General features: G+C 36.8%; 1 protein-coding gene across 6 annotated transcripts; it reads left to right on the top strand.

The window, feature by feature from the left end:
- The first annotated feature begins 3587 nt into the window (after window positions 1-3587).
- On the top strand, window positions 3588-5674 carry LOC106349527 (HVA22-like protein i). Of its 6 annotated transcripts, none has more exons than XM_048754105.1 (7): window positions 3588-3657; window positions 4245-4285; window positions 4357-4455; window positions 4529-4585; window positions 4674-4737; window positions 4822-5034; window positions 5122-5674. In XM_048754105.1, the coding sequence occupies exons 2-7, from the start codon at window positions 4254-4256 to the stop codon at window positions 5527-5529; spliced, it is 873 nt and encodes a 290-aa protein (XP_048610062.1). In that variant the 5' UTR covers window positions 3588-3657; window positions 4245-4253; the 3' UTR covers window positions 5530-5674. The 6 variants fall into 6 exon arrangements, with proteins under 6 accessions (XP_048610062.1, XP_048610058.1, XP_022556348.2 ...); XM_048754101.1 differs by having other exon boundaries at window positions 3607-4143; XM_048754104.1 differs by having other exon boundaries at window positions 3608-3784.
- Window positions 5675-24355: the final 18681 nt, after the last annotated feature.

The following is a 24355-nucleotide window of genomic DNA, read 5'->3' as shown; positions in this document are numbered from 1 at the left end:
ACACGCCCTAGCTACCTTCATACCGGTCAATTGTTTCAACCGCTCCGCCTTTTTTATATTCGTTATTAAAGCCTCAGTACACATAATAAATAAATAAGGAGATAATGGATCCCCCTGACGTAGTCCCCGCTGCGGTATAATGAGACCTCGTGGCTGCCCATTGAGTAAAACTCTATATTGAACTGAAGATATACACTCTCGCATTAATTTAACCCAATGCGGATCAAATCCCATTTTATTAAGGAGGGCCTCTATAAAATTCAACTCTATCCGATCATATGCCTGACTCATATCCGTTTTAATTGCCATAAACTTATTTTGACAGGATTTGTTGGTTCGCAAACCATGAAACATTTCCTGCGCAATACAAATATTATCCGATATTAACCTTCCTGCCACAAAAGCCGATTGCGTCTCCGAAATTAGATGGGGAAGACAAATTTTCAATCTTTGACACAAAACTTTCGAGATGACCTTGTAACCAACGTTACATAGGCTTATCGGACTTAGTTCCGTCATCCTGGTAGGTCTCTCTATTTTTAGAATCATACAAATATTAGTTATGTTTAACCGTGAATCCATATCTCCTGTGACCAAAAAATTATTCACCAACTCGACCACATCCTTCTTAATAACATTCCAGGAGTGTTGGAAAAAAAGGGCCGTCATTCCATCTGGGCCGGGTGCTTTCTCCGGATGCATCATAAATAACGCTTGTCGAACTTCTTCCTCCGTTGCTCTTCGCAGTAACATTTGATTCATCTTGGGAGAAATTGATGGACCTATCTCTTCCAAAAAACTATCAAAATCCATTGGGTTAGTTGAGCTAAACAAACCATCAAAGTAATCTACTGCCACTTTCTCAACACCATTCTCTTCTGTGACCCAATTACCCGCTTCATCATGGAGACCCACTATTTTGTTTCGGATCCAACGTTGCTTTGTCAAAGCATGGTAAAACTTAGTATTTAGGTCCCCAGATGAATACCACATATTTCTACTCTTCTGATGCCAATATTCCTCTTCATCCTTATAGGCCTCTTGTAATTTCCTGGAAATCTCAATAATATCCTCTTGTGACCTATTATTATCTGTTTGTACTTCTTCCAGCGTATTTTGGAGATTCTGAATTTTGTCCTTCCCATATGGATGATTATTTTTCCGCCATGATGAAATTTCATGACGACAATTATTAATCTTTGTAATAAAATCCTCAGATAGGCCTTCCTGATTTTCTGTCCATCCCGATACAATTGATTCCATGAGTCCTTCTTGGCCAATCCATCGCTTATCAAACCTGAACTGTCCTCTTTTCCTTCCTGGTACCTTGTCTTCCAAAAAAGCTACCACAGGTCTATGATCCGATCCCACCAGTCTCAAATATTCTGTATAGGAATATGGGAAAAGTGTATGCCATTCCTCATTAGCCAAGGCCCTATCCAGTCGACATCTAACCGTAAATGCTCCTTTCCCTTTACCTCTCCGTCCTTGCCATGACATCTTATTACCCCGAGCCGGAAATTCCAGTAAACCACTATTCCTTATCATATTATTGAAAGGAATAAAAGAAGCTGCACTTCGTAGAGACCCCCCATCCTTTTCATGGTTCCCAGTAATCTCATTTAGATCACCAACAATAAACCAAGGTTCAGATCGTGCTAGTCCATATCGAGTCAATCTTTCCCATACCTTTTCTCTTAGCTTTTGAACCGGATCTCCATAAACAAAAGTAAGGAAGACTTGTTTCCCATTGGTCACCGCTTCTATGTCAATCATTCTATTACTAGAATATAGAATCTTTACTTGGTACTCTTTGTTATAGAAGAGAGCTAAACCACCACTCCTCCCGTTCGGATCCACAGTGACCAGACTATCATATCCAAAGTGAGATTGAAATCTTTGAACAAATTCAAACTCCTGTTTTGTCTCTGAGAGAAATAAAAAATCTGGTTTATGTTTATGTCGTATTTCCTTGAGATAACTTATGGTCCAATGACTTCCAAGTCCTCTGCAATTCCAACTTAGTATTTTCATATATAAAAATAATTATATTGCTCATGCGAGCGAGAGGATTCAGGTTCAATGCCACACAATTCTCTTTATATTATTATCTATATTGTGCTAACATCAATAATCAAAAATATTTCTTACCCAAATTCTGTGGTCGTCTATTTATCTCTCTTACTTATCAAACTAATTTTATAGAAACTTTTATTTTACAGCTTAAAAGAAACCACAACAACCCAAACAATCAAAACACCAAAAACTAGAATTCCAAAAAAGACGAATCATTAATGATCACCTCTCTTTTTGTCTAATCTTAGGAATAAATTTCAAAACAAATATACCAAACCAATCACCTCAACTAAAACTCAACGACAAATACATCGAGTCAGCTAAACAAATACAAACTACACGGCCAGCTATTTAACAATTTATAAACTTACTTTCGCAACAACACATACATCGAGTCAGCTAAACAAATACAAACTACACGGCCAGCTATTTAACAATTTACAAACTTACTTTCGCATCGAAGAAGACGAAGACGACAACCAAGATCAGTGAAATTACCTAAACAAAAAAGCAGAGTAAGTTATGAATTCTGATAAATACAACTAACAATGATTTTTGTTTACATATTACCCATCAAATAAAAGATAAACAAACACATCCACAACATGAGATACAATAGACAATCCCGAAAGACACAAAGGCGGCAACAACAGCTCCACCTGCTCACTCCTCTTGTCTTATAAAAATAGCTTACAAGCCAATGTCAACAGGCCAATGCTATTGTCTTCTTATGAGAAATACATAAATTCGTTTAAAACTCATTAAAGCCCAAATACTCAGAACTGTCACTCATTTTATAGTTATTTCTACAAGTCTTCATGTATTTGTTTTAAAGGTCCGGTAAGAGCAACAAGTTTAAAAATAAAATAAAAACATATAACAAACATAATAAGGATAATAAAAATTATTTCTTAATACACACAACTTACACAACTAAACTGGAGAAAAAAATCCAGAAACAAAAGGTACTCTCAACAACTTTAATATAATTTATGTACTCTCAACAGTACAAGAAACAAATTAAAAAGACAAACAAACAATAAGTCTCAGTGACACAGCAAACAACAACATGAACTATATTAATCACATTACTAACACAGTTTAGTCCTTCATAAGTGGAAAACAAAGCATACACAGTTCATCATCACAACTCTAATCCCATAACAATAAAAAAAACTTGAAAAACAACTCAAAACGCAAAATTCACAACTACAATAACTTTAGCAAATATTAAGATGAAACAAGAACTCTGTCCAGCAATGCCCCTAGTGAAAAGAATGAGGTAACACGATATAAAACCCGATTAGTTCAGAGACCAGGAATTGATTTCGAAAAAACGTATTCTCTGGGAATAGATGTAATTTATGTTAAATTTTTATGAGTCTAACGATATCTAAAAATCTTGTAATGCAATATGGATAATCCTTCTTCATCAATTTACTGAAAAAAAAAAATAACGGTGTATATTAGAATATTGTAAAATAGGAATTATATATTATACTATATTTGGTCAAAATTGCTTTTCAAGGGGGACTGCAAAATCATCCATAACTTCAACGAGACGCGATTCAAAAACTTCAAGTAAGCAAATCCGGAGAGAGAGAGAGAGAGAGAGAGAGAGAGAGAGAGAGGTGATTTTGAAACGGCTTTTTTTTTTTCTGCGACGGTCTATTCTTCTCGCCGGAGTTAACAGCTGTTCTTCTCACAAGTACACTTTCCTCCGTCGGGCAGTTTCCGATCTCTCGAACCGGTGTTCTTCGTTTTCTGAAACTGAGAATCTGTGGCTTTTTGATTTACTGTCTGCTGCTGAATCATCATCATCATCATGTAGCCTGATCGATTTGTCCTAGTTTTTAATCTATTTGTGTGTTCGTTAGTTTTAATTTACTTTATTCTCTGTAAGATATCTATCGATTTCCCTTCTGATCCAATTTCTTCTCAGTCATGTGCTTCTTGTTATCTTAGAGGCTTATGAGAATTTGTTATCATTCTACTTGAATTGTGCATCTCTGCTAATACTAAGCTCATTTCAATTATGGGGAAAAAAAAATGGATGAACGTTTTAAGGTTTACCAACTAGAATAGGCATATCTTATTTTTTCAGATTACAATAATCATACTAAACACTTGAATTCTCATGCCAATTGATGATGCTTTCTTGTTTTCAGTTCTTCGAGATGATTGGATCGTTTCTTACGAGAGGATTGGTGTACGAAATCATACTATCATTTGTTTTTCTTAAATGATATTGGATGGTGTTGATTTAGCCCCTCTTTGCAGGATGTTGTTGGGTTATGCCTACCCTGCGTACGAATGCTACAAGACTGTTGAAAAGAACAGGCCTGAAATTGAGCAGCTTCGCTTTTGGTGCCAGTACTGGTATATACTCTCCTTTTCCTTCCATGAGGTTCTCAAAATGACTTTACTAACTTCAAGTTAACATCGGTTACAGGATATTGGTCGCTTGCTTGACAGTCTTTGAGAGAGTTGGTGATGCCTTTGTTTCATGGTGGGCTTTCTAAACATATTCCTCTTGATCTCGACCATGTCTTTTTTGCTCTCTCTCTTCTTATCTTGTCTCCATTTCTTCTCTCTAGGGTTCCAATGTACAGTGAAGCTAAGTTAGCATTCTTCATCTACCTGTGGTATCCTAAAACCAGGGTATGTGTTTCATTTGATTGAAGTAGGAAAAATACTGATGTCTTTCTATACCTACATGAGTCCTTTTTGTCTTTGATTGTTCAGGGCACTACCTATGTCTACGAGTCCTTCTTTAGGCCATATCTCTCACACCATGAAAGGGACATAGACCATAGTTTGTTGGAGCTAAGGACAAGAGCTGGAGATATGGCTGTTATATATTGGCAACGAGTTGCAAGCTATGGTCAGACCAGAATCTTTGAGATTCTCCAGTATGTTGCTGCACAATCAACTCCAAGGCCGCAGCAGCAACCTCAGGTACGATTAAAACAATATCTGATTGTGTAAAGTAACTAAAAATACTCGATTCGTGGTCTGTCATATTCATATTCATTTCTGATTCAGAAACGTGGAGGCAGAGCTAATCAAGTTCATGTTAAGCCTAAGAAATCCCCTAACGTTCAACCAGAATCTGAAGAAATAGCGTCTAGCTCATCTTCAAGCGACAGTGACGGTAATGATGCTACCGGTAAAGAAGCAGGCCCTTCTAAAGTTACTTCTAGACCAGCCACAGATACCAAAAGCGCGGGTATCACTCAGTTTGTAGAAAAGTTAGTCTCTTCCCCCTCAACCCAATCAACCACCCAAGCGGAAGCGGAACCAATGCAGATAGAAGAAGTGGAAGCAGAAGGGGAAGCGGAATCACTGAATGGAAACTCGAACCCGGAAGTTCCAAAGGAGACGGTAATGGAGCAGACAATCAGGATGACTCGTGGGAGGTTGAGGAAGACGAGGTCAGAGGAAAGCCGTTGAAATAAAAGGTTCCAAAAATTGTTAACTAATTTCATTACACTTGCCTCTTTGTCTCTATGCTGCTTCTAGAATTATGTCGACAGGAACTAAACTAGTGGGGATGCTTGTATGAAAAGTAAATCTGCTTGTTCTTTTCTTTCTTTTATTCAATTCGTTGCGTTAGGTGTAGCAATGGCACTCTTTGTTTTGTTTGCTTCTCCTGATTTGGTAGAGTAATTCAGTTAAAAAAAGGTACAACTGCTGAGAGTAGAAATTAAGCAAATATCAACCATAGATCAAGAAGTAGTTATAGTCAAAAGTTCTGTTGCACCTAATCATGTGATGAAATGACAGTATGAAACGAAATTAGAATAGTTTATAACGAAATTTAAAATTAGGTAGCTAGCACTGAGATCACCAATAAAGCTTATCGGTTTGGTCATCTATGGTCTTATTGGATCCGGGTGGGTTTGGGGATATTGTCTCGATTTCCGTTTTCTTATAAAGATTTCATATAAGAAAAAGAAATCGAGACAACTGCCCAGTTCTCTCCCTCAGACGTTGAACTTTTTCTTGTCTTTCATATAGAGATTTTCCCTTTTTATTAAACAACTAACTAGGAGTTAACCGGCGTCACGTGCGGAGCTATTTTGATTTTCAAATATTGACTATATAGCTATTATTTTGGACTTTGTATTCTGAAAACAACAAAATTTTGAATCGTATGTTTGTGTGAATATATATTTTCTTAGAAAAAAATAGAAAACTATACATTTTTCAGATACATATTTGATATTGTTTTTCATTTCTTATATAGTATATTTACTTATTATTTATTTTTTCTTATATTGTAGGATCATTCTCTCAAATATTCATTTTTAAGTTTTTATCACAAAAATAGTCATCAATAAGAAAAATTACCAAAATAGCTCCTTTTTTTTTGAAAATTTTAATTTTAATTTTAACTTTTTTAAAATTTGAACCCCTTAACTCTAAATCCTAAGTCCAGATTAGTTAATCCTATGGTGTAAATATATTTTTATTCTTTAATAAAATTTATTTTGGTCATTTTTCTCATTGAATGCTATTTTGTGACAAAAACTTAAATAGGGTTATCCTAGGAAATTTTTCTTTATTTTATATTTATTTATTCTAATTTTTTTCCTTTTATATCAAATGGTAATATTTCTAATTTTTATATTGTATATTTTTGCTTCTTATTTATTTAACTATACATTTTCCATTTAATTATACATTTTAAAGATAAATGTTTAATTTAGTTTTTCTATTTTTCTATTTTCTATTGTATATTTAATTGTTGTTTATCTTTTCTTATTTAGTATATTTACTTATTCTAAATTTCTTGTTTTTATATATCAATGATAATATTATGATATATATATATATATATATATATTTCTTATATTATATTTACTTATTATTTATTTTTTTCTTATATTTTATATTTACGTAACATTTCTATTTTTTATATTGTATATTTACTTATCATTTATTTCTTCCTATATCGTGTATATATTTACTTATAAAAATATTTGTAAATAATAAAAATGTAAACAATACATCAGATAGATGTTTAATATAGTTTTTTCATTTCTTATATTGTATATTTAATTATTATTATTTTTTATATTGTATATTTACTCTTATTTTTTGTTTTTATATTGAATGGTAATATTACTTATAGATGTTTAATGTAATGTTTCTAATTCTTATATTGTATATTTATGGATTCCCCTTCTAAACCACAGATTTGACATCTTGAGTCCACTTTCATTCCTCTGTTGATGAGATTGTCTGCAACAGGTAACACTCCACTAACTGCTTTCCAAAGATATTCTGATTTTTGGTTCTGTTTCCAAGAGACAAGATACTATCTTTGATTCCATTCAATGAAGGGAGAGCTTGACCCAATGCGTAAAGGCTTCTTTAAAAAATTCCTTTTCAGCAAACTAGTATCCAGAACTGACAGCATAGTCACCAGATTTAGTATGGTTCCAACAGAAGAAGCTTGGACTATCAATCACTGGTTTAATCTTTTAGATAAGATTAATATCTACTTGGTAGAATAGTTCCTTGAGTTTCTGCGTATCCCAAATGTGAGAATGGGGGATTAACAGATCAGAAACTCTGAGGTTCAGATCAATCAGGATGTTCTTCCTTAATGGTATGCGAAGTCTGTCACCATCAACAATCCACGGTGAGGACCATACTGATAATGATTGATCATTACCCACCATATGTCTTTAACCCTTGGCCAAGAGGTCTCTGCCATGCATTATGCTTCTCCAAGCATAAGAAGGTTGAGAGCCCATAGGAGCAGATAAGAAAGATCCAAAAGGAAAGTATATGCTTTTTAGGAATTGGCTGAGAAGAGAAGATTGATCAGATAGGATCCTTCATGCTTGCTTAGCCAAAAGAGTTTGATTAAATAATTCAAGGTCTTTAAAACCCATTCCACCTAAACGTTTTGGAACACATAGTTTATCCCAACTTAGCCAATGGATTTTACCTTTGTCTTCCAACGATTTCCACCAAAAAGCATCCATAGCACGTCAGGTTTCTACATGTTGTCTTTGGCAATCGGAAGCAGCTCATAGCGTGAATAGGCATGGCCATAGCAACTGATTTAAAATTGATCTCCTTACCAGCTTGAGAGAGAAACTTTGTGTACCAACCAGACATTCTGCCCTTCATTTTGTCCTAGATGTACGCTAGCATTTCAACTTTAGATCCACTGAAACACTCAGGCAAACCTAAGTATTTACCAACTCCACCTTCTGAGAAAATGCGGAGTTTGATCTGGATTTGCTTTCTTATATCCAAGCTGATGTTTTTTTCCAAAAGTTAAAGAAGATTTCTCTAAATTGATAACCTGACCTGTGGCTTTACCATACTTACATAGTATATCTTGAAAGATCTGACATTGTGAAATATTAGCTTTGAAGAGAAACAGACTGTCGTCTGCAAAAAGCAGGTGACATATAGCCGGTCCTTCATTGTTGAATTGAATACCATTCAGGAACCTCTGTTCGATACTTGATTTAACAAATTGGTAAGACCTTCCGTGCATAGTACGAAAAGGAATGGTGATAAGGGATCACCTTGTCTGATACCCCTTTGAGTCGAGATAAAACCATGAGCTTGGCCGTTGATCAGAACATAATACTTAACCGAAGAGACACAAGACATAATCCATTTAACCCAAACCTCCGCAAAACCGAGAGCCTTAAGAAGAGCTTGCAGATAACTCCATTCTACCCGATCAGAAGCTTTAGACATATCCGTTCTAGCAGCCATATAAGATTTTGAAACTGCATCATGCTTCCTGAGACTATGAATTGCTTCGTGAGCCAAAATGATATTATCTGAGATTAGTCGGTCAGTCACAAAGGCTGACTGAGTAGTAGACACAATCTCGGGAAGGAATTTCTGAAGTCTTGAGGCTAAAATTTTTGACAGTCTTATACATAACCGTACATAAGCTGATAGGCCTCAGATCAGACATGGAAGTAGCATTGACTTTCTTTGGGAAAAGACAAATCTGTGTGTACTTCCATTCCGAAGGCAAAGAACCAGACTCAGAAAAAGAAAGAACTTCTGACGTAAACTGATCACCAACAATGTCCCAAGTAGCTTTGAAAGAAATGACCAGACATTCCATCTGCACATGGAGGGGAAATCAGCCAATTCATACATCAACAGGGGACCGCGGTCCCGATCAGTACATAAACATGTACCCTGTGCTAAAACATACATCAACACAAAATATATTCAAATTTCATACATAGACAAAGATATTTAGGTTTACCCATACATTGACCGTGTCTCCGTTAAATAAATGGTAACGGATACTGACGTGGCTTTAACGGATGCTAACATGGTTTTTACATTTTATTTAATAAATAAAAAATAAAACAAATAATTTTAATTTGACGTTGGAGGGGGGGGATCAAACCTGAGTTCAGCCCATAGTGAACGATGCGCTCAACCATTGTGCCACACCAGGTTATTAATTGTGTTATCTATTGTGTCTTATTTATATCTAATATATTTCATTCATATATTTCTAATTATCTAGAGTTAGTCCTACAAAACATATATAAATTATAAGAAATTGTGTTTATTTACCTAAATTATTGTTATTATGTTCTAAAAAAAAATTAAAATTTCAAAATAAAAATATAAATAAAATTTTGAAAAAGCATTTTCAAAATTTTAAAAGAAAATATGAAAAAAAACAATTGAAAACCAATTTCTAACAAATTATTATAAAAAATTTAAATTTGAAAACATATAATTAAAAAATATTTTTAAAAATATTTTTATTTTATTTTATTTATTTAAATAATTATTTGTATTTAATAATTGTTTAAAATTATTTAAATAAATAACAAATATAAATTAAAACTAAAAAATATTTTTGAATATATATTTTCAAATTCAAAACTTTTATAATAATTTTTTGAAATTTTTTTTCAATTTTTCAAAACAAAATTTTGCAGATTTTCTTTTTAAATTTCGAAAAATGCTTTTGATTTTTAAAATTTTAATTTTGAAATTTTGATTTTTTTTCAGAACACAATAACAATAATTAAGGTAATTAAACACAATTACTTAGAATTTATATATTTGTAGAACTAATTTTAGATAATTAGAAATATATGAACATAACATATTAGATATAAATAAGACACAATAGATAACATAACCAATAATCTGGTTTGACACAACGGTTCAGCGTTTGATTCAATATTGTTTGAACCCGGGTTTTACCTCACCTAACGACATATGATTTTTATTTTTTTTTATTAATTAATTAAAATGTAAAACCCACGTCAGCATCAATTAAAGCCACATCAGCATCCGTTACCATTTGACTAACAGAGAGACGGTCAATGTATGACAAAACATAAATATCTTTGTTCACGTAGAAATTTGAATATATTATGTGTTGATGTATGTTTTAGCACATGATACGTGTTTATGTACTGATCGGGACTGTGACATTCTGTTGATGTATGAATTGGCCGATTTCCCGCACCTGGAGCACTGTCAGGTTTAATCGAAAACACTGCATCCTTCACTTCCTCGGCTGATACTCTCATCGTTAAATGATGATTCATAGATGACGTGACTTTAGCTGGAAAATTTTGAAAAAAATCAGAGTAATTCTCTGAGTTTGAAGATCTGAAAAGATCATTGAAGTATTGGATAGCCACATGACCCTTAGAAGCCTCCGAACGTTGATAAAACCCAGTTTTAGCACATGATACATGTTTATGTACTTATCGGGACTGTGACATTCTGTTGATGTATGAATTGGCCGATTTCCCGCACCTGGAGCACTGTCAGGTTTAATCGAAAACACTGCATCCTTCACTTCCTCGGCTGATACTCTCATCGTTAAATGATGATTCATAGATGACGTGACTTTAGCTGGAAAATTTTGAAAAAAATCAGAGTAATTCTCTGAGTTTGAAGATCTGAAAAGATCATTGAAGTATTGGATAGCCACATGACCCTTAGAAGCCTCCGAACGTTGATAAAACCCATTTTTATCAAGAAGCTTCCCAATTTCATTTTTGGATCTTGAAACTTTTACTGCCGCATGAAAAACTTTAGTGTTCCCATCTCCATGAAGAATCCAGTCATCTTTATTTTTTGTTTCCGGAAGTTTTCCTCTTTCTTATAAGCTCTAACTAAGGACCGCTTGAGAAATTCCATCCTACCAAAAGATGGAGTGAGTAGAGTTAGGCTGATTAATCTGTAGCTTAGAAATCCTATCCTTTGAATTAAACTGATTATCTTTCTTCCATCTACTTAAGGCTTTCCTGCAGAATCTGAGACGAGTAGCAACAAATAGGTTTAGGCTTTGCGAGTTCGTATTCCAGGCTTTGTTAATGGCTTCTCTAATAAAAGGCTTGTGCAGCATCCTTTTATCAAATCTAAATGATCCCCTAAAAGATTCTTGAGATGATATTAACTTTACCAAAACAGGATGGTGATCAGAGCCACGTTTAGCTAAAAAAGCTTGATTTGCTACTGGAAAACAAGAGAACCATTCCTTGTTGCCAAAAGCTCTATCGAGCTTGCTTTGTACCCAGAGGTTACCTCTTCTACCACTCCAAGTGAAACTATTACCAGTAGTAGGAAGTTCCGCCATACCACAAATATCAAGCATTTCCAAAAGCATGAAAGGTAGAGTCATTTCTTCTAGGACCTCCAATCTTTTCAGAGTTGTTTAAAATCTCGTTAAAGTCACCAAACATACACCAACTTCCACTTCTATTTACACCTATTATGAGTAAATGTTCCCAAACAAGATGCCTGATACTGAAGGAAGGGTTACCATACACAGAAGACAAATGAAACTGCTTATCTTCATATATAATTTTTACATCCAAAATATTCTTGTCTGCATACAGGACTTCGACTTCTATATTGTTTTTCCAAAAAAGAGAAAGACACCCCCCCCCCCCCCACCCCCCCCCCCCACACACCTATTTAGTGGGTCTACGGTGTACATACGATCATACCAAAGCCAACATTGCAAATCAACTAAAGTATTATGATGTTCCATAGTCTCCATTAGGAAAAAAATCTCAGGGAAATACGTACATCGTAGTTCCGTGAGACGCTGAAATGTCGGTTCTTGAGGACCTCCCACTCCCCGGCAGTTCCAGCTGAGAAGACTCATTTAAGCGTTGGACGGTCCCCCACTTGGGACCATCTTTGATGCATTGCTTCGACCAACTTTGGATGCACCCGCCAAATCTATTTCAGCCTTCCTTTTAACTTGACCAGCCACTTTTAAAGTAGGATTCTTGGAAAATCCTGCAACTGTTGCTGTTCCTTCTTTTGAGCGAGCTATCCTTGTGAATTTGCCTGGTCTTCGACGCCTCTTACCCTTATTGAGAGAAGCTCCGGAAATTTCAGTTGAGGAAGAAGTGAACTGAGTACCCGTTGAGCTTGAAGAGTAAGGGAGAGATAGTCTAGAGAATGCATCCAAATCATTGTAGGCTGAATTACGACCTGCCGATATTGCTCCAGCCATTAGCTTCGGGCCTTGATGGTCTTTGATAAGAGACTGAGTCAGTATCATATCCAAACACAATTCCTTTTCCTTTGTTGAGATCAGTAGTGAAGATTGGAGGAGATTCCAACTGCAAGATAGTTTTATGAGTGATAGAGTCTTTTTCTGCTTCTTTAACAGATGAGATAACTCTTTGTTCCCTGATCAATCTGTCTTCACTGTTTGCCGCCAGAAGTTAGTTTCTCATTTCTTGCAAGACCTCCGGGTTTATCTTTGGCCGTCCAGTTGAAGGATTGATACCAACTTGGTTCTCATTTAAGACTCCAAACAGAGGATCTGTTTTAGACAAGGTTGGATGAGCTTGACTTTGATGAGAAGATTGATGTTAGGAGTTTTCAAGGCTCCTAAGACAAATGTTGTAGTATAAATGATTGTCGAACCAGTTCTGAGGGATATCAAAGCACCGAGAATGCAAGTACTCACTTAATCTAAGTGCAACCAATGATTTAGATGAGTTTTAAACTACTACTAATACTAGAAAGCAATTACAGAATGATACTTTCTTAACTAAGGGAAAAGAGAACTCATGGGCATAGGGATTAGACCTTGGGTGATCAAGTATCGAACTAAGGATGACAAATGATCAATCAAACTATCGACCTTAAGCCTAGACACAATTCTAAGCAAGCTCTATGTCTAGATGAATGCTCATTTGCTAACATATCTCAAACATCAAATGTCTTTGGTTGAATAATGTGAAAGCAATCATTACTAACAAGTCTATTAGCTATCTTAGCACCTTTAACAACAAATGTCTTTGGCAAAGTATACTAAAAGCCTAGGAGAGTTGTCTCAGACATTTCATCAAACACCTTTTGGGTGGGAAATACCTATTGATCAACTTTTGAGTGGCCAACTCAGAAGATGCATTATGAATACTTTACTAGCAAGGAACAAGAATGATCTACACTAAAACATCCTAGAATTAACCTAATCACCCTTGATCTCCCTAACCCATGAATTCAAAAGGTGATTACTCACTAATCTCCATGATTCCTCTTAAACCCATATTGGATTTCAGATTAATCATGTAGAGAAATAGATAAAAAATCAACAAGAACACAAGATGAAAGCAATGAAATCTGAATCAAAAGAAGTTTTACTAGTTGTTCTCCAGTAAAGAGATCCTCTGCCTCCAATGGCTTACAAAAGTACTTAACTTAGGTTTAGGCAATGTAAAACGTGCATAATGAAATGACCAAAAGGCCCTTAGAAAACATGAGTTTGACAGGCAAATAGACGCGGAGCGACCTCGGCATGTCGCTCCGACAAGTCGCTCCGGCCTTCAGGAGCGACCTCAGTGGGTCGCTCTGAGAGGTCGCTCCGGGCTTCGTTTTGTGTCGTCTCGCCATGGAAACGCGAGCGACCTCGGAGCGTCGCTCTGAGAGGGGTGTCTCACGATAGAAACGCGAGCGACCTCTCCATGTCGCTCTGGCCAGGTCGCTCTGGGATGTGTGTCACAGCGACTTCACGGCGTCGCTCCGGTGAGGTTGCTCTGGTGCGCTGCTCGTCCGTTGATCGCTTTAAACACTTCTTTTGAGCTCCAAATGCACCCAAATGCCTCCAAGAACTCCATGTGGTACTCCAACACCTGATAATGACTCATGTATGCAAAATGCAACCTAAACGTGGCTAAATTCTAGTCTATATGATCAAAATGCACATGGGTGAATGGATAAGACAATGGAAATATGCAAGATATCAATGACATATAAGGAACTATGTTTCTTGGAATGTCTTGTTGGTGAGCCAGAAAAGGGCATCGATCTTTTGCATGTGTAAGCCTTTGATAGTGAGTACAACACTTCTGAACTTTTTCATACTAGTAGAGGATTGTAGTTTGTTCTCCTCCTGGTAAATTCAGAACTCTTGTTTTCTTCAGTGGCTTAGAGACATCTAAGAAAATTTTAACTCTTACATAATCTTGTCTCTAGGGCTTATCGGGATCAAAAGCAACTTCTATTACATGTCCGATTAACCCACCGCGATCAGAGATAGCAACTTTTGTGTAATGATTCACCAGTATGTTCTTGATTTGTATCCAGAGTTGTACATATTGGAGAAAACCCGGAGGAAGACGTTCCACCCATCTTTCAATCGCTAAACCCCAGTCATCGAAGGTGTGTGGAAGCCTTTTTCTAAAACTTCTTCTAGCTCATGAGCATGGTTGAAGATGAATTGAAATCTCTCTCTCTTGTAAAAGTGATTCCTCTAACCCGACTGTATTTCTGCCATTTGCGAGACATATCAAGGATCAGATTTGCCATACTTTGATGTTCTGGGCTGTGGAGACGGCCAATCAAACTGTTGGCATTTCTTTCAGTATCGTAGTATTTAGGAAGATCCGGAAGATTATAAGGAGCATCATCATCATCTGTAAGAGACATTGCTAATATCGCTTTATCCATTTCAGAATACATAGTGGAGGAAAAGAAAAAAATTTCAGAGCAAAGTGAAGATGAAGAGACGATCTTAACATGCAAAGAGGAAAGGAAAGGAATTAGTGAAGAAGATTGGAAGATTTAAGCTCTTTCAGGATAAGATCCCTGAGAGAGAGTCCAAAGCTTTAGAGAAAATTTCTAGAGAGACAAGTTAGTGGTACTCTTCTAATAATGAGACGTCTTTCATTTGGGAATTAATTACGAACTGGTGAAGTCCATTCAATATATCTACACAATTTATTGATAAAGAAGTTATATCAATGTGCGTTGTTTTCTAGGTCTCGAGCTTGAAATCTCTAGTTAGCTTCAAAGTGGTGGTCCGTTATGAAGATAGCTTTCTTGTTCTTTTATAGGACTCTCTCTTCAAGTTGGTTAGTTTTTACATGTCCTTCATCATATTCAGCTTAAACTCCTCCATTATTCATGTTACGAGATATGTGGACATGTTTCATCACATTGCAAGATATGCGAAGTCTTGGAGACCTTCTCGTTGATCTTGCCAAATCTTAATTCGACTTGTGCGGGCTTAATGGGATGATGTCATATTACGATATCTCATGGGCCTCCCCAACTCAATATGGCCGTTGATTGATTTTCTAACTTTTGATGGGAGGGATTTAAAGTGAAATCTAGTACCAACCATTCTCATTTCCTTGAGGAAGGTGACGAGGTCAAGTTGTCTTGGCATGATGTGAAGCATTTGCTCCTGAAGTTTTGAAAGTCCTTAGGCTTTAACAACCTCCGAGATCGATTGAAATCTTGGTTGGTCTTTGATTTACGAACCTTGACTTGTAATAGATAAACTATCTTATGAAAGACTTCAGCAAGAAGAGATATACGATTTAGATTTCTTTTTATGTTATGGATTTTTCGTAGCACTAATTGCAACAGACAACACAAAGTCATGTTATAAAAACATAGCTTGTTGGTCGAAATGATAGTTTTACTCTTATCCACATCTAAAATTCGATACTTTGGTCGGTTCACATAAGAGATTATTTTCCCTTTCCAAGTTGATCGTTTTACCCTTTCAGAAGGTAACTACTGACCGTTTAGGGTCCTCTTTTACAGAGTTGAACTTGTTATTTCATTAGACCTACAATGAGCCTTGAAGTACAAGGCTAAGTCCTTTTTGCTGTTGATCATCATATATCAAGATAAGTAGTCTTTGATTATTTTTTTTACTTTTGGGATCACTATAGCCCGCATAAGATGATGAGCTTGGAACTTATGCGCCTTTCAGTTCTTTTTCCAAATGGAATTGGGAGGTTGTTGTGTTCTGATTTCATGTTTTGCCTTTTCGAGGTAAACTAACCTCATTGTTTTTCCGGTGAAAATACCTTAAGTCATTTTATAATCTTGGTCGAAATGAGTTTGAGTAGCTCGAGGTGCGGCAGTTACGCCTTAAACTCTCATTTTCATGAGTCTTTTTATCGATTTTGTTTTTATTTATGTCATTATTACCGATTTATGTAGAGTGAGGTGCGTGATTGAGTTTGATTTGATTTTATAAACAGTAGACCATTGCGTTGTGATGAAGTTACTCGATTGAATTATTGAAGAATGACCTATTTTGTTGATGCAAAACAATTATTACAATAAGGTCATTGTACTAGCTCGAGCAGGTACTTTGAACTATGTATGCACTTCTTTGGGTTTTGAGAGCGGAGTCAATTAACAGTTGTTGACCTCGGGGTTAATTAGGATTTTGACTCTATGGAGGTTGGGCGTAAAGAATTATCAGAGCTTTGGGCCACTTTGAACATACCAGGTTAAGGACGATGAGATTTCATGACTTTTGAGGCTGAAAAGCGAAACTCAATAAGGGTTTGAGCAATTGACAATGCAAGGAAAATGTATAAGCCATTTCGAGGTTGTATAATGATATACATAAATTTATTTTTTTCTACTACAAGTGAACAGTTAATAAGCTAAGACAAGCAAGTTGATTTTGTAGTAACAATTGTAACTTAAACAAGAATGCAAAACGGTGTAATACTTGAAAATTTAAGACTAGGGCATTTTCATGGGGAGAATAAGAAACATGAACTAAACAAGTATTCAGTGAGTAATTCAAACCAATCTCAAAACTTGAACAACAAGCATAGATCGATCCACAGTCATTGTGCATATCCCTTTATCAGTAGCGGTCCTGAGTTATTAAAGACCAGAAGCTAACAAGAAAAAAGGCTGCAAAATATGGATTTATGGTTCAAACTCAAGACGTTGAGATTTAAGTTGAGAGTTTACACCAGTAGACTAAGATATTTTTATGAAATAAATGTCTGATATTTTCTTATATTATTAGAGGCCGAAAGCCTATGCTTCTTCAGTTTCCCTCCAGGGCCGGGCCTGCCCTTTATCAAGCAATCATAATTTCTAAACTTATGAATGGAGGCCAAGCAAGAGTTAGAACTTCGAGAATACATAACAGATGTCAGTGTGGTGAGTCAATCATCGAGATGAAGTTCAACAATTGAAGATGAGGTTCAACAGTTGGACTATCAGTTTGGTGTGCTAGAAGAAGACATCCGACTTCTTAAAGCAACGATAAATATTGAGGAACTCAATAATGAAGAAAGATTATGATAGTTCTATGTTGTCATATTCCTATTATCATGGTAGTTTCAGGAATTTGAATGTACAACTAATTTAATGAAATGTAAAGTTTTTTTTAAAGTTTAACGAGTTTACACAGACAGTAAAACAAATTAATACCAAATTTTAAAAAGTTTGACAAATGAAAATGAGAACTTTGATATAAACTTTTACCGAGTAACATAAACATAAAACAAATTATTCTAAAGTTTTACGAAGTTTGAAAACGAAAAGAGAATAATTTGAAACTTTTACCGAGTTACATAAACATAAACAAAATTTTGCTTCAGTTGAACCACAATTTTTCCATAGAGCTTCTAGCCTTTTTTATTTTTGCATCTTGTGTTGGTTGTCTATAATTAATTTTTTTCTATTTTTTCGCTTTGCTCATCCCCAATAGTCTTTTTTCATTATCACCTCCACCGTTCTAATCCCCTACACCTTTACCAACACTTTATTTTTCATCTCTCCACCACTTGAACCACCATCATTCTCTTTTTGTTCCATGTCTCCACCATTAGAGATTGCATGAATTCATTTTCGTTCTTTGAAAACTTTACTACATAGAAAATGTAACTAAGTATATCAAATTAAAACACCATCATAAATTTTCACAAAGTATTACTTAGTTATACAATCTAAATTAGTTGAAGTTTTATTAAGTTGTATAGAGTTTTATAATTGCATCAAGTTTTACTAAGTTATATTCGTGGTCATTTTTGTATTTCTGATTTAAATAAAACTAGACTTTGATATGCGCGCCCACGCGGGTGTTTGCTTTATTTTTTATAAATCAAATATGATTGTTTATATTTTTCAAATGTATTTATACGATGTTGGTACCCATTCGGGTTTGGTGCCCATTTAAATTTGGTTCGGTCTATTCGGATTTTGGATTTTTGAGTTTGAAGTATTCAACCCTATTTTTGACTATTTTTATATATTTTTAAGTATTTTGAACAATTTCAAACTAGTTTATATATTTTAGATATTAAATCTAAAATAATTTAATATATTTAAGTATATAAATATGATTTAGATATATTCGGATACCCGTAATATTTTGGTGTGATCATTAGTTTCTTTTTTATAGATATCAAAATTTTGAATCCCTTCAGATATTTAAACAGTTTCGGTTCTGGTTCGATACTACTTTTTGGACCGAATTTTGTTTGATCTTCGGATTCTCGAATCCAAGTTTTATCCCAGCCCTTACGCATAATAACATTTTTGGATATTCAACATTCAAAACGATATAATATGTAATTCATTTTTTGTATAATTACATTTTTGGTTGTCTCCACATATATTTAATCAATTTATATATGTCTAGTTTTTATTTTGCATTAACTATTTAAATATATCGTATACATTTTTATTTTTATATAATGTAAATATATAACAACATATAGCTTATTTCTTTATTTTTATATGTAATTTAAATTTTTATCAGTTGGTAATACATACCAATGAATTTCACAAACTTTTCACACAAAATTAATGAAATAACAAAATCGAAAACACCCATAATATATAAAAGGAAATATTTTAAGAAATTATGTAAGTACATTTTAAATTTAAAAACTACATACATTAATTTTTTATTCTTAGGATACTTTTATATATAGTTTCTTATATCTACATATATTGAATAATAATATTATTATAAAAATTGAATTATATAAGACCCAAGGTAAATTTAAATAAATAATTGTGTTACATATAATTAATATTGTACACAATATATAGAATTTTGACACTTTCCATGATAATTTTGTACTTTCATGATTGATACGTATTGGTTATGATGCTAGCGTAAAAATAGGTGAATTTTCTGAATGGTAAAAACTACAAAGTTATCTCCTTTTCCGATTTAATGCATCAATATATTCTAAAGATGCTAACTATCTATACTATTAAAGCAGGATCCTATTGTCATAATTACCTTAGGGGCATGTTTCCTTCACTAACATTGCATGTTTCATTAAGGGCAATTAAGTAATATTAATAACAAATCTATATTGGGTCATTATTTTTGGATTCAGCCCAAATCAAATCTCTCTTGGGCCATTTGGACCTATTAAAAAATCAGATTCAATTCTCACCTTTTTTTTTCCTTTGGACCATTGAGTCCAAGTTCAAATAATTTTTTTTCAACTATTCTTAATTATTATTTTTTTCTTTTCTTAATATAATTTAAGCATTCATAAAAATAATTGAATTTTTTTATTGAAAAGTATAAATCTTTATTAAAAGTATATAATTTTTTAATTAAAATATTAACCCCATAATAAAATTAATTTATCAGAGTTATACCAACTTAATTCATTAAAAAAATAAAGTTTAATTTTTTTAACATAAATAGTCATTTAAAATGAAATACGATAAATAAAGATAAAATTTTTAAGTCTTTTATAAAATAAAACACAAATATATGAAAATGTGACATTTACTAAATATTTGTCAATTGAAAAAAAAACAAAAATAAATCCGCGCTTTGAAAGCGCGGGTCAAAATCTAGTAATATTTTTAAATAAGAATATCATCGATAGCGGTTTAATATACGTATGTTTTGTCGGTTTTGTAAGAATTTGGTTATGTCTGTCAAACTAATTTCGCCGGTTTACGTCTGTTAATTTTTTTTTTGTCAAACAAAATTTTCATAGAAGTTTTGAAATTAGTTCTGTTACCATCTGGTTCCATTAAACCACATACACACTTAAGATAAGGATCAAAAGAAAGAAAGTGCAATCCACGTGTAACCATTTTGTGGTCTGTAAAGAAAAATCTGGAATTCTCCATTGCAAATCTTCCTCACCATCTCCGATCACATCTTCCTGCTAGGTCCTTCTTCTCCGGAGAAATTTGTAGTAGCTGTAAAACTTTTCCATGAAAACTCCAGGATTTCTGTTGTTCTAAGTTGTACCAGACTATATCTCCTTGCTAGTGATGACCAAAAGAAATTTCAGAAGCATAAATCTCACCGGTGATTAAAAACCCTATTGAAAGTTGCACAGTACTCTTCATAAACATCATCTGAACACGACAAAAGCTCTGAATCAACATACTTTGCTCCAGAGTCCAAACAACAGTATCATCTCGATCCTTCACCCAACGATAACCTAAGCTGGATAATTCATTTTTTTTTGGACCGAGCAAGGAATTACACTCGCTTGAGAGAGTTTTTGAACCGAGACGAGACGGTCGATAAACTAGTAAAGAGAAAATGACGGGTTTTATTAGATCAAGTGAACGCTCAGTCGTATTACAAGGAGGAGAAAACAAGGAAATGAACCGGCGAAAGCTGGTTTGCCGGAAAATACAAGTCGACGAGAATAAGATTTAAAACCCTAATTTCTAGCTGAAAGTAAGTGTGTGATGATTTGCGGATCCCTCCATCGTTGTCTCTTCTCCTCCTTTTATAGACGGTCTTCTGTTAACCTAATTCGACTTGACCTAACGGGCCTTCTCGACGATTGGGTCGAGGTGTCGGGCCGCTGAACCGAGTCGTCGAGACGAAGACTTTCGGTCGTTCGCTCTGCCGGCTAAAAGTAGTCCGAAGTCGAGTCAACTACTGGCTCGCGAGTCGACGAGACGAGCTCATCTGTTTTGATCATGTGTCAGGACAATCATCATGTGGGCTTTTTGGGAGGGTCAGACCCATACCCAACAGTAAGTCCCCCCAGTTCGCTGGTGAGTAGCGTAGCCGACTCAGCGAATTTGGAAGTAGGGTTTACAAGATAATTGTTCTGGACCCGCGATCCCGCTCGACTCCTCGACTACACGAACGACTCGTTTGCTCGTGACTCGCAGTTTCATTGGATTAGTTCGAACCGGCGGTTTCCTTTGGCTTTGGTTGCAATCGCTGGATTTGGTCTAAACCGGTTCCGGTTTACCTCGAGAAGTCGAACCATCGCGAGATCCGGTGAACTTCACGTGCCTAAACGGGCCTACATAGGCCCATCTAGGTTTAATGATGATGACGCCTCGGGGTGTGCAGTCTCCCCTTATAAATACCCCTCTCGCCTCTCATTTTCTTCATTCTTCACCCGACTCAGGTACTTTCTCTCTCTTTCTCTCTGCTTCCCTCTCTACCCCTTTTTAGTCATAGATTCCTAGAAACTCGCCATGTCGTCGGGCGGTAGGTTTTCCAAGGAACAAAAAAGGAAGGCTGTGGCGACGGAGACGAGCCCCGTACGAGTCGTCGACTCGACCTTGCCTTCTGATTTTGAGGCGACACACCATGAGGCTATGATGGATACGACGAATATGGATACGTCCCAGCGGGTCCTGGTGGCCGAGTCGGCGCGCCTAATTCGTGAGGAAAGGGCGACCGTTGAGTCGGTCTCGTAAGATTGTGCGAGAGATGGTCGAGGTGGAGCCCATGACGGAGAGATTTCTCCTCCTGATTTTGTTCCATGCTGCTATCATCCTGAGGGGATTTTCGAAGATCTCCCGGCGTTGGCACCGGGGCTGTTACGTCCTCCGGTCGTGGGGGGACAATCGTGGGAGAATGTTGAGGCGACTCGTTCGACTCCAAGCAGCGTGAAGATTCAGTTGAGGGAGTGTGTTGGAGTTGGGGTGACTTTTCTGATTCCAACTAAGACCCAGAGGCCATGGTCACCCCCGGTGGGATTCCAATGTGTTTATGAATCCTATTTTCAGAATGAGACCAGGCTTTGGTTCCCGATCCCTAGGATCGTCACGTCTTACGTGAGGCGTCGTGATGCGGCGATAAGTCAGTTCTAAAATGGTTTGTTTCGTCTCCCAGAAGCATTGTTAGTGATGGCGGCTGAGATCGACGTGTTGATGAATGTTCGAGCCTTCGAGGAGTTGACGTATCTTAAGTCGATGGGAGAAGGGTTGTACTGGCAGCGTTTTTATTTCTACGTCAAGTTGGATGAGTTTGCTTTCGAGGAGCCTCCCGGCGACACCTTTCGTTTTTTATGGAACTCTGAACTTGGTAGATTGTTGCTGATAACTCGCAATTGATTGCTTCCCTGATCTTACTAGTTTTCTTTTGAATGCAGTTGATCATCCGGATACGGCGGCTTATCCCGAAGAATTTATAGAGAACACTCGGGCTGTCCCACTGCTCGCTCAAGAAAGTTGGGATAACATTACTGTGGAAAGGATTCGGCGAGTCATCGACAAGATCTCGCGACGTGAGTTTTCTCTTATTCCACTCGCGTTTCTTTGTTATTTCATCATTCTTATTTGTCGATCTTTCGCAGAGGATTGGAGATCTGATCTTTTGCCACTAGTGACTGTCGCAAACGTCGGTTTTCGTTATTCACGAGAGCGGAACAGAGAAAGATCACCACTGCAAGAGAGATGAAGGCCATTCCAGACTTAAGTGCAATCATCGGGAAAAGACTGAGTGGCTCGTCTAGTGACGTGCCGTCGAGGACTCTTAACGGAGTTGATCGCAGGGAGTCTCCTCCTGCAGTCATTCGACCATCGCCGGTTCCTGACCCTGTCGGTTCCGAACCTTCAAGGAAAAGTTTGGTGCCAGAAGTCGACGAGTCGGCGCGGACTAAGGAGAAAGGAAAGAAGAGACCGGCTCCTGACGCATCTATCACTGTGGTTCAGGGGGGTTCATCGGAAATTGCTGCCGAGGTTCGTTAGGATGAACCTCCCCAAAAGAAGAAGAAGAAGGATAAGAAGAAGAAGCCTGCTGAAAAGGACCCGGTACTGAGTGTCGGGGCAGAGAATCGAGAGCTCGTGGTTCACGAAGAGTCGAGTCGTGGCAACGCGGCTTCGACTGATGACGGGTTGAGCAATTTTCTGGTCGTTCCCTTGGAAAGGGGGAGAAGGGAACAATCTGTTGATCGAGGTTCTGACGGTTGAGACCATTCTAAGACGCCCGAAGGGAGGCGCGAAGCAAGAGTTTCTCAATCGATCACTGCCACCACTCCTCGCTCTACGCCGTCGGCTCCCGGAGGCAGCTCTACTCGAAAGAAAGGTCCCGTCAAGTTCCCTGATCACGTGGAGTTCAAATACGACGGTGACACGCCACTCGCCTACGCCCCTGAGGAATGCGCCGAGCTAGTTCGCCAAATCCGAGGCTGTGCAAAAGATATGCCGCCGGTTAAAGACCTTATCTTCAAGGATGCCTATGTCGATGCGGCAAGGCTCGTGCGAGTGAAGGACTCAGCTCTTAACCGTAAAATGAGTGAGTTCAAAGCAGTGATCGAGAAGGCTGAGGCAGAGCATAATCGATTACTCGCAGAGAAGAAGGCTCAGAAGGCGAAGTTCATGGAGAAGTTTGGAGAGCTGAAGGGAAAATTCAAGACTTCTGGCGAGAAGATCAGAGTTCTTGAGGGAGAGAAAGCCTCTCTTGAGGAAGGGAACGCCGCTTGGGAGAAGGAGAAGGGTGCTACGGCCTTAAGGCATCTGAAGGAGATTAACCGGTTGAGGGACTCCCGAAGCTACGAGGTTACCCTTGAGAGGGTCCGCGTCCAGACTGAGATGATCGCGAAGTGCAATAGGCGCTTCAACAACATTCGCGAGAGGCTCGTCGTGATGATTTCGACACCGCGAGGTCTCTCTACAGTCAAGCATTCGGGACGAAGAAATGTCTTGAGGCGCTTAAGGCGAATCGGATCGACATCCCTCAGGAGTCGATCGATCTGTTCGTCGGGCAGAAAAAAGAGTATGGTGAAGAAGCCGCTCGCCTTGATGTGGGTGAAAT

The sequence above is a fragment of the Brassica napus genome, chromosome C4 (assembly GCF_020379485.1).
Source record: "Brassica napus cultivar Da-Ae chromosome C4, Da-Ae, whole genome shotgun sequence".
In the NCBI taxonomy this organism is placed as follows: domain Eukaryota; kingdom Viridiplantae; phylum Streptophyta; class Magnoliopsida; order Brassicales; family Brassicaceae; genus Brassica; species Brassica napus.
This window is presented reverse-complemented; position numbering and strand designations above follow the sequence as displayed.

What these genes read in the sequence shown, in the direction of transcription:
- LOC106349527 (XM_022700627.2), top strand. Translation starts at nt 4,224, where the DNA reads ATGATGCTTTCTTGTTTTCAGTTCTTCGAGATGATTGGATCGTTTCTT. An exon ending in CGCTTTTGGTGCCAGTACTG is followed by an intron (nt 4,456 to 4,528) that starts GTATATACTCTC and finishes CATCGGTTACAG; the next exon opens with GATATTGGTCGCTTGCTTGA. An exon ending in GGTGATGCCTTTGTTTCATG is followed by an intron (nt 4,586 to 4,673) that starts GTGGGCTTTCTA and finishes TCTTCTCTCTAG; the next exon opens with GGTTCCAATGTACAGTGAAG.